General features: G+C 44.7%; 1 protein-coding gene across 2 annotated transcripts in view; it reads left to right on the top strand.

The window, feature by feature from the left end:
• LOC112246303 (keratin, type II cytoskeletal 8-like) overlaps positions 1-10,925 on the top strand; it is a 13,394-nt gene extending 2,469 nt beyond the window's left edge. Inside the window, exons 2-10 of one of the 2 annotated variants that reach the window (XM_042324851.1) lie at positions 414-622; positions 4,105-4,165; positions 4,723-4,818; positions 5,036-5,200; positions 5,594-5,719; positions 6,072-6,292; positions 7,929-7,975; positions 10,459-10,609; positions 10,767-10,925. In XM_042324851.1, coding sequence (XP_042180785.1) covers positions 414-622; positions 4,105-4,165; positions 4,723-4,818; positions 5,036-5,200; positions 5,594-5,719; positions 6,072-6,292; positions 7,929-7,975; positions 10,459-10,565 — 1,032 coding nt within the window. In that variant the 3' untranslated portion in view covers positions 10,566-10,609; positions 10,767-10,925. Of the gene's footprint in view, positions 1-413; positions 623-4,104; positions 4,166-4,722; positions 4,819-5,035; positions 5,201-5,593; positions 5,720-6,071; positions 6,293-7,928; positions 7,976-10,458 lie in introns of both variants that reach the window. The other variant, XM_024414598.2, reaches the window with a different exon arrangement.
• Positions 10,926-11,032: the final 107 nt, after the last annotated feature.

Raw genomic sequence — 11,032 nt, 5'->3', positions numbered from 1 at the left:
GTATCCAATGTTATCTATGGAATATCTACTGTTATCTAGGGAGTATCCACTGTTATCTATAGAGTATCCACTGTTATCTATAGAGTATCCACTGTTATCTATGGAGTATCCACTGTTATCTATAGAGTAGCCACTGTTATCTATAGAGTATCCACTGTTATCTATGGAGTAGCCACTGTTATCTATGGCATTTCCATGGTTATCTATGGAGATTCCACAGTTATCTATGGAGTATCCACTGTTATCTACCGATCATTTACATCTGATTTTATATAAACTTCATGAAGGTCATGACAAGTCAAAGAGAAATTCCAAGGTGTCTTTGAATCAAAGAGAAATGCCTCTCTTCAGGGCCACCAAAGACCCACTATGTGCTATGTCCTCAACTATCTGAGTCTGTTTTCCCCCTTTAGGTGCGTTTCCTGGAGCAGCAGAACAAGATGTTAGAAACTAAGTTTGATCTGCTGCACGGTAAGCAGACGGGCCGCTCCAACATCGAGCCTCTGTTCGAGGCCTACATGGCCAACCTCCGCCGCCAGATGGACCTGGTGAACAACGACAATACCAAGCTGGATGGAGAGCTGAGGAACATGCAAGGTCTGGTGGAGGACTTCAAACACAAGTAGGAGTCTGTATCTATATCTATCTATCTATCTATCTATCTATCTATCTATCTATCTATCTATCTATCTATCTATCTATCTATCTATCTATCTATCTATCTATATATATCTATCTATCTATCTATCTATCTATCTATCTATCTATCTATCTATCTATCTATCTATCTATCTATCTATCTATATCTATCTATCTATCTATCTATCTATCTATCTATCTATCTATATCTATCTATCTATCTATCTATCTATCTATCTATCTATCTATCTATCTATCTATCTATCTATCTATCTATCTGTCTGTTTGTCTGTCTTGCTTGCCTGAAGTAGAGTATATTGTGATAAATTGTAGGCCACACTACTTGCCTAGAGAGTTTTCAGCTATACTTTTCGTGGTTGTTTATTTACCACCACAGACAGATGCTGGCACTAAGACCACACTCAGTCAGCTGTATAAGGAAATAAGCAAACAGGAAACCACTCACCCAGAGGCAGCACTCCTAGTGGCTGGAGACTTTAATGCAGGGAAACTTAAATCAGTTCTACCAAATTTATATCTACATGTCACATGTGCAACAAGAGGAAAAACATTTCTAGATCACCTGTCCTCCACACACAGAGACACGTACAAAGCTCTCCCTTGCCCTCCATTTGGTAAATCCGACCACAACTCTATCCTCCTGATTCCTGCTTACAAGCAAAAATTAAAGCAGGAAGCACCAGTGACATGGTCTATAAAAAAGTGGTCAGATGAAGCAGATGCAGGACTGTTTTGCTAGAACAGACTGGAACATGTTCCGGGATTCTTCCGATGGCATTGAGGAGTACACCACATCACCACTCCCGTACAGGCTCGGTGGCACAGATAGCACTGCAATGCGGTGCCCTAGACCACTGCGCCACCCGGGAGGCCCCCCGACGCTCATCTTATGTGGCAGGGCTTGCAAACTATTACAGACTACAAAGGGAAGCACAGCCGCGAGCTGCCCAGTGACACGAGCCTACCAAACGAGCTACATCACTTCTATGATCGCTTCGAGGCAAGCAACACTGAGGCATGCATGAGAGCATCAGCTGTTCCGGACGACTGTGTGATCACGCTCTCCGTAGCCGACGTGAGTAAGACCTTTAAACAGGTCAACATACACAAGGCTGCGGGGCCAGACGGATTACCAGGACGTGGGCTCCGGGCATGTGCTGGCCAACTGGCAGGCGTCTTCACTGACATTTTCAATATGTCCCTGATTGAGTCGGTAATACCAACATGTTTCAAGCAGACCACCATAATCCCTGTGCCCAAGAACACAACGTCCGTAGCCATGAAGTGCTTTGAAAGGTTGGTAATGGCTCACATCAACACCATTATCCCAGAAACCCTAGACCCAATCTAATTTGCATACCGCCCAAACAGATCCACAGATGATGCAATCTCTATTGCACGCCACACTGCCCTTTCCCACCTGGACAAAAGGAACACCTATGTGAGAATGCCATTCATTGACTAAAGCTCAGCGTTCAACACCATAGTAACCTCAGAGCTCATCACTAAGCTAAGGATCCTGGGACTAAACACCTGTACTCCCTGTTCACCCATGACTGCATGGCCAGGCACGACTCCAACACCATCGTTAGGTTTGCAGACGACACAACCGTGGTAGGCCTGATCACAGATAACGATGAGACAGCCTATAGGGAGGAGGTCAGAGACCTAGCCGGGTGGTGCCAGAATAACAACCTTTCCCTCAAAATAACCAAGACTAAGGAGATGATTGTTGACTACAGGAAAAGGAGGACTGGGCACGCCCCCATTCTCATCGATGGGGCTGTAGTGGAGCAGGTTGAGAGCTTCAAGTTCCTTGGTGTCCACATCAACAACAAAATAGAATGGTCCAAACACACCAAGACAGTGGTGAAGAGGGCACGACAAAGCCTATACCCCCTCAGGAAACTAAAAAGATTTGGCATGGGTCCTGAGATCCTCAAAAGGTTCTACAACTGCAACATCGAGAACATCCTGACTGGTTGCATCACTGCCTGGTATGGCAATTGCTCGTTCTCTAACCGCAAGGCACTACAGAGGGTAGTGAGTACGGCCCAGTACATCACTGGGGCTAAGCTGCCTGCCATCCAGGACCTCTACACCAGGCGGTGTCAGAGGAAGGCCCTAAAAATGGTAAAAAAGACCCCAGCCATCCCAGTCATAGCCTGCTCTCTCTACTACCGCATGGCAAGCGGTACCAGAGTGCCAAGTCTAGGACAAAAAGGCTTCTCAACAGTTTTACCCCCAAGCCATAAGACTCCTGAACAGGTAATCAAATGGCTACCAGGACTATTTGCATTGTGTGCCCCCAACCCCCCACCCCCTTTTACACTGCTGCTACACTCTGTTTATCATATATGCATAGTCACTTTAACTATACATTCATGTACATACTACCTCAATTGGGACGACCAACCAGTACTCCCGCACATTGGTTAACCGGGCTATCTGCATTGTGTCCCACCACCCACCAACCCCTCTTTTACGCTACTGCTACTCTCTGTTCATCATATATGTATAGTCACTTTAACTATATCTACATGTACATACTACCTCAATCAGCCTGACTAACCGGTGTCTGTACGTAGCCTCGCTACCTGTTGTATTTGGCGCATGTGACAAATAAACTTTGATTTGATTTGTCTGTCTATCTATCTATCTATCTATCTATCTATCTATCTATCTATCTATCTATCTATCTATCTATCTATCTATCTATCTATCTATCTATCTATCTATCTATCTATCTATCTATCTATCTATCTATCTATCTATCTATCTATCTATCTATCTGTTCTATCTATCTATCTACAAATAATCTGTCTGTTGTCTGTTGTCTGTCTGTCTGTCTATCTATCTATCTATCTATCTATCTATCTATCTATCTATCTATCTATCTATCTATCTATCTATCTATCTATCTATCTATCTATCTGTCTGTCTGTCTGTCTGTCTGTCTGTCTGTCTGTCTGTCTGTCTGTCTGTCTGTCTGTCTGTCTGTCTGTCTGTCTGTCTGTCTGTCTGTCTGTCTGTCTGTCTGTCTGTCTGTCTGTCTGTCTGTCTGTCTGTCTGTCTGTCTGTCTGTCTGTCTGTCTGTCTGTCTATCTATCTATCTATCTATCTGTATCTGTCTGGATGGAGAGCTGAGGAACATGCAATGTCTGGTGGATGATTTCAAACACAAGTAGGGACACCTAGTTATTGCCAGGAATATTGGTTGAGTTCTCTTTTGTTCTCTTTTTTCTGACAATGACTAGGGGGAAGAGCTGCCAGCGAGAGGGGTTTAGTCTGCAGGTTCATGGAGAAACTCCTGGCCCAGATTATGACTAACATATAATCTGGTGTCATTATAACACTGACCAATAACAAAGTGTGACCCGAAGATGATCAAAGCCAGATACTTTCGGACCAAAGTCAGTCTCTTGTCATTCTGTTTTTACCTAGATACGAAGACGAGATCAACAAGAGACAAAATATGGAGAACGTATTTGTGAATCTGAAAAAGGTGAGAGCATCACATTTCCCCAGTGATACCTGAATTGTGTTTTAATGGTCTCAGAAGTATAACATTGATGCTTTTGGATTATTTTATGGACACAATACCATACTATGACATCAACTTAATGTTGTATTCAGTGATACAGTGCTGTACCATGAGAGTGAGGTTAATTAAGTTAGACAAACACTGCAAATGAAAAGGCCCAGAGAGACAGAGACAACAATAGCTAGTATGAGCAAACCTGCCCCATCTTCTGCGAGATTAAGAAACCATACGCTTGTAAGGTATAATTTCACCACTGAAAACAATAATGAAGGATCTGGACCTGAGGTGTATAGGGGATACAGAGAAAATATCAAACCACCATGTCAAAATCAATTTTGACATCAACCTAATTAGCTGTCTTGCAATGAAACACTCAGTCTTCAATAAATTGCACCTGGTATGTTTGGACAAGGTACTTGGTGGCCTACTGTTGTTGTTCTTTCAAGGTATTAGGTTTTTACAAAACAGCAGTAGTCGAAGGGAATAGAGAGGGTAACTATAGTATGTTGTCCTATCAGGATGTGGACTCGGCACACATGGTGAAGGCAGACCTGGGAGACAAGGTGGGAGCTCTGACTGATGAGATCAACTTCCTCAGGTTCATCTATGAAGAGGTATGATCATAACTGTATTACCAAGAAACTGCAATCCACACATGTATGTCCTGTATGGTTCAGGCAGTTGGTGAGAGTGAGTGGCTATCAATGCCAAAGTTGTGAGTTCAAATACTGTAATGATCACATACAAAACAATCCCCGGGAACTCAAGTTACGGTAAGATCCTTTTGGAGTTTGTTTGTTTGTTTGTTTGTTCACCTCTTCGTACATCCAGGAGCTGCGTGAGCTGCAAGCCAGTATCAGGGACACCTCTGTGGTGGTACAGATAGACAACAGTCGTGACCTCAACATGGACCAGATAGTGGCTGACGTCAAGGCTCAGTATGAGGACATCGCTGTTAAGAGCCGAGAGGAAGCTGAGATGTGGTACAAGTCCAAGGTGAACAACAGTTGGCTATTCTAGGATTGAAGTGGACAAGATGGATTTTGTTAGATTGAAGTGGATAAGAGGGATTTTGTTTTACTACATGGAAATCAATACCCATTTCACACATTCTGAGCCGAGCCGTACTGCTCTGGCCTGGTTACACATCTACCATAGCAGCTGGAACCAGGCTGGAAGGACAATGTTAATGGATAATATCAGGCCAAAAAGTGTGCTTTGGTAGATAGTGTGAAAAAGGTCCAAGAGAACTCTGTGCCTCTCAGAGTTGGAGTGCTGATCTAGGATCAGTTTAGATAATAGTGAATAACATTATTTCAACCTGATCCTAGACCAGCAGTCCAACTGATTCGGGGTCTTTATGTAATGCATGTTGTGTTTAAATCTCAGTTGGACCAGATTGCCATCCAGGCCACGCAGTATGGAGATGAGCTGAGGAACACCAAGGGAGAGACAGCCGAAATCAACCGCTTGATCGTCCGTCTGCAGAGTGAGATAGAGGCTGTCAAACAACAGGTAGTTCACTTATTATATAATGCTATATAGTTTAACTGCACTGAGGCACAGTAATATCAAACAAGTGCCACTTGGTGTGACGCAAGCAAATGCCAGGAAATCGATGCAACCTTAACCCTGGTGTTGATGTCCCATAGCGTGTCAACCTGGAGAACCAGATCGCTGATGCTGAGGGCCGTGGGGAGCTGGCTGTGGGGAGGCTAAGTCTCTAACCTAACCCTAACTATACCTATCTCTCCCGTAGCGTGCCAACCTGGAGAACCAGATCGCTGATGCTGAGGGCCGTGGGGAGCTGGCTGTGAAGGAGGCTAAGTCTCTAACCTAACCCTAACTATACCTATCTCTCCCGTAGCGTGCCAACCTGGAGAACCAGATCACTGATGCTGAGGGCCGTGGGGAGCTGGCTGTGAAGGAGGCCAAGTCCAAGATGAGAGATCTGGAGGATGCTCTGCAGAGGGCCAAGCAAGACATGGTCAGGCAGCTCAGAGAGTACCAAGACCTGATGAACATCAAGCTGGCCCTGGACATAGAGATAGCCACCTACAGAAAACTACTGGAGGGGGAGGAGAGCAGGTATGGAGGGGGGGGACAGGTATGGAGGGAGAGGAGGACAGGAATGGAGGGAGAGGAGGAAAGGAGGACAGGTATGGAGGGAGAGGAGGACAGGTATGGACAGAAAGGAGGACAGGTATGGAGGGAGAGGAGGACAAGTATGGAGGGAGAGGAGGACAGGTATGGAGGGAGAGGAGGACAGGAGGACAGGTATGGAGGGAGAGGAGGACAGGCATGGAGGGAGAGGAGGACAGGTATGGAGGGAGAGGAGGACAGGTACGGTATGGAGGGAGAGGAGGACAGGTATGGAGGGATAGGAGGACAGGCATGGAGGGAGAGGAGGACAGATATGGAGGGAGAGGACAGGTATGGAGGTAGAAGACAGGTATGGAGGGAGAGGAGGACAGGAATGGAGGGAGAGGAAGAAAGGAGGACAGGTATGGAGGGAGAGGAGGACGGGCATGGAGGGAGAGGAGGACAGGTATGGACGGAAAGGAGGACAGGTATGGAGGGAGAGGAGGACAAGTATGGAGGGAGAGGAGGACAGGTATGGAGGGAGAGGAGGACAGGAGGACAGGTATGGAGGGAGAGGAGGACGGGCATGGAGGGAGAGGAGGAAAGGAGGACAGGTATGGAGGGGGACAGGTATGGATGGAAAGGAGGACAGGTATGGAGGGAGAGGAGGGCAAGTATGGCGGGAGAGGAGGACAGGTATGGAGGGAGAGGAGGACAGGAGGACAGGTATGGAGGGAGAGGAGGACGGGCATGGAGGGAGAGGAGGACAGGTATGGAGGGAGAGGAGGACAGGCATGGAGGGAGAGGAGGACAGATATGGAGGTAGAGGACAGGTATGGAGGGGAGGAGGACAGGTATGGAGGGGAGGAGGACAGGTATGGAGGGAGAGGAGGACAGATATGGAGGTAGAGGACAGGTATGGAGGGGAGGAGGACAGGTATGGAGGGGAGGAGGACAGGTATGGAGGGGAGGAGGACAGGTATGGAGGGAGAGGAGGACAGGTATGGAGGGAGAAGAGGACAGGTATGGAGGGGAGGAGGACAGGTATGGAGGGAGAGGAGGACAGGTATGGAGGGAGGAGGACAGGTATGGAGGGGAGGAGGACAGGTATGGAGGGAGAGGAGGACAGGTATGGAGGGAGAAGAGGACAGGTATGGAGGGGAGGAGGACAGGTATGGAGGGAGAGGGCAGGTATGGAGGGAGGAGGACAGGTATGGTGGGAGAGGAGGACAGGTATGGTGGGAGAGGAGGACAGGTATGGAGGGAGAAGAGGACAGATATGGTGGGAGAGGAGGACAGGTATGGAGGGAGAAGAGGACACATATGGTGGGGAGAGGACAGGTATGGAGGGAGAGGAGGACAGATATGGAGGGAGAGGACAGGTATGGAGGGAGAAGAGGACACATATGGAGGGAGAGGACAGGTATGGAGGGAGAGGAGGACAGGTATGGAGGAGAGGAGGACAGGCATGGAGGAGAGGAGGACAGGTATGGAGGAGAGGAGGACAGGCATGGAGGGAGAGGACAGGTAAACCTGGGACATGATACAGTATGACCATTTTCTATAAGTTGAGGTTCTTAACAAGGACAATGTTTTAAAGGTATTTCAGAAACTGAAGCGGCACTATTTATTTTTCTTCTAGGATTGGACATCAATCTATTGTCAATATCCAGTCGGTGTCCAGCTACAGTAAGTAGCCTATGTACTACTGAAAAAATACATCAGAAAATGTACTCTATTTAATGTTATCATCCACTGACTAGAATCATACAAAATTCAGAATTCAAACACAAGAGCATTTATGTTTAGGCTCCAACCCATAGAGATCACATTAAATGACCAAGTTCCACAATGGATTAAAAATGGCAGCCAATATAGATTTTATATCAGCAATTGTGTAATAGAATTATTGTCAACCTAAACTATTGTCATATACAGTGCATTCGGAAAGTATTACGACCCCCTGAGTTTTTCCATGTTTTGTTATGTTACAGCCTTATTCTAAAATGTATTAAATATTGTTTTCCCTCATCAATCTACACACAATACCCCATAATGACAAAGTGAAAACATGTTTTTAGAAAATAAAATTGTAAATGTATTCAAATTTAAAACAGAAATACCTTATTTACATAAGTATTCAGATCCTATGCTATGAGACTCGAAATTGAGCTCAGGTGCATCCTGCTTGAGTTGTTTCTACAACTTGGAGTCCATCTGTGGTAAATTAAATTGACTGGACATGATTTCGAAAGGCACACAGCTGTCTATATAAGGCCCCACAGTTGACAATGCATGTCAGAGTAAAAAACAAACCATGAGGTCAAAGGAATTGTCCGTAGAGCTCCGACACAGGATTGTGTCAAGACACAGATCTGGGGAAGGGTACCAAAACATTTCTGCAGCATTGAAGGTCCCCAAGAACACAGTGGCCTCCATCATTCTTAAATGGAAGTAGCTATGAACCACCAAGACTCTTCCTAGAGCTGTGACCAACAAAATAATGGTCACTCTGACAGAGCTCCAGAGTTCCTCTGCAGAGATGGGAGAACCTTCCAGAAGGACAATCATCAAATCAAATCAAATCAAAGTTGATTTGTCACGTGCGGTGAGTACAACAGGTGTAGACCTTACAGTGAAATGCTTACTTACAGGCTCTAACCAACAGTGCAAAAAAGGTATTAGGTGAACAATAGGTAGGTAAAGAAATAAAACAACAGTAAAAAGACAGGCTATAAAAGTAGCGAGGCTATAGAAGTAGCGAGGCTACATACATACAATGGTTAGTCAGGCTCTCTGCAGCACTCCACCAATCAGGCCTTTATGGTAGAGAGGTCAGACGGAAGCCACTCCTCAGTAAAATGACAGCCCGCTTGGAGTTTGCCAAAAGGCACCTAAAGGACTCTCAGACCACGAGAAACAAGATTCTCTGGTCTGATGAAACCAGATTGAACTCTTTGGCCTGAATGCCAAGTGTCACATCTGGAGGAAACCTGGCACCATCCCTACGGTGAAGCACGGTGGTGGCAGCATCGTGCTGTGGGGATGTTTTTCAGCAGCAGGGACTGGAAGACTAGTCAGGATCGATGGAAAGATGAACGGAGCAAAGTACAGAGAGAACCTTGATGAAAACCTGCTCCAAAGTGCTCAGAACCTCAGACTGGGGTGAAGGTTCACCTTCCAACAGGACAATGACCCTAAGCACACAGCCAAGACAACGCAGGACTGGTTTCAGGACATGTCTCTGTTTGTCCTTGAGTGGCACAGCCAGAGCCCGGTCGAACATCCCTGGAGAGACTGGGAAATAGCTGTGCAGTGACGCTCCCCATCCAACCTGACAGAGCTTGAGAGGATCTGCAGAGAACAATGGGTGAAACTTCCTAAATACAGGTGTGCCAAGCTTGTAGTGTCATACCCAAGAAGACTAGAAGCTGTAATCACTGCCAAAAGGTGCTTCAACAAAGTACTGAGTAAAGGGTGTGAATACTCATGTAAATGTAATATTTTCATTCGTTTTATTTATTTTTTTGCAAAATTTTCTAAAAAGCCTTTTTTGCTTTGTCATTATGGGGTATTATGTGGAGATTGAGGGAATCTTTTTTTAAAGACATTTTAGAATAAGGCTGTAATGTAACAAAATGTGTAAAAAGTCAAGGTCTGAATGCTTTCCAAATACACTGTAACTATAAATACAGTCTATAGAGGTTTTAAACAAATGTCCTGTATAAAAAGCCTCTAAAACATATGTAAACAGACCATCAAACTAAATGTTTGTTTTCACGGAAAGCTGAGTGCTATTATGATACAGTATCAGTGCTTTTAGTCCGTCATTGTAATTAATAATTTGTTCTTAACTGACTTGCCTAGTTAAATAAAGGTTAAATAAAAAATGAAAAGGTTCCCGTTGCATTGACAACTTGTGTAAGTCCTATCATCAACTGATTTCAGCCAGTGTATGTCGTGGATTGACTGTATTGTTGGCAGATAATTTGAAAAAATGTATGTAATCATTCCTCCAAAACTGACTGGCTAGTTAATCAAAATAAAGTAGTAGCAAACTATGGTTGACCAACTCCCTTATCTTTATACCATCAGAAGAAGGTTCATGTCCATCCTAGCATTCTAATTCCTAATTCTATGCTCTAACCATTAGACTGGTGTGTTCTGTTCAGGTTCTAAGAGCAGCTGTAACAAATACCACAGCAGCTTCAGCTCAACACCCAAGCTGCTGATTAAAACGATTGAACAAAGAGGAAGCTCCAGATTCAGCTCTCACTGAGGAGCCCTCAGATCTTTCTGGCTGAGGATGAAGAACAATTACCGGTATATCAGAGTTTATATCACATGTATTGCTTCTTTTGTTTATGTGCATGGAGAGTATACCATAAGATCATGATTCAAGATCTAATAGTTTTGATTTTGTAGCTAGTTGTTTGTAGCTAGATGGATACAAACTTTTGTCTTTGTATTTTCATTACAGAAAGAACAAACTTGCAGTTTCAACTGGTCATTTCATGTTAATGTAAAATGTTACTTGCTGTAACACATGGGATGGTGTAGACGTTTTTAAATAAATAACAAGAGAGTGCTCAAGGCCTATAGTGTAAGTACAAAAAGCTTCATTCTCAGGCAGCGAGAGAATGGTTGTCATGAGGTCAAAACAAATAGGACACCACCTGCTTCTTGTCTATTCATTTAATATGAACTTTGAGAGAGAGGTCCTTGAAGAAAGGGGGAGTGTGTTAT

The sequence above is a fragment of the Oncorhynchus tshawytscha genome, linkage group LG07, assembly GCF_018296145.1.
Source record: "Oncorhynchus tshawytscha isolate Ot180627B linkage group LG07, Otsh_v2.0, whole genome shotgun sequence".
Classification (NCBI taxonomy): Eukaryota; Metazoa; Chordata; class Actinopteri; order Salmoniformes; family Salmonidae; genus Oncorhynchus; species Oncorhynchus tshawytscha.
The sequence above is the reverse complement of the archived record's forward strand: the minus strand, read 5'-3'. Positions and strand labels throughout refer to the sequence as shown.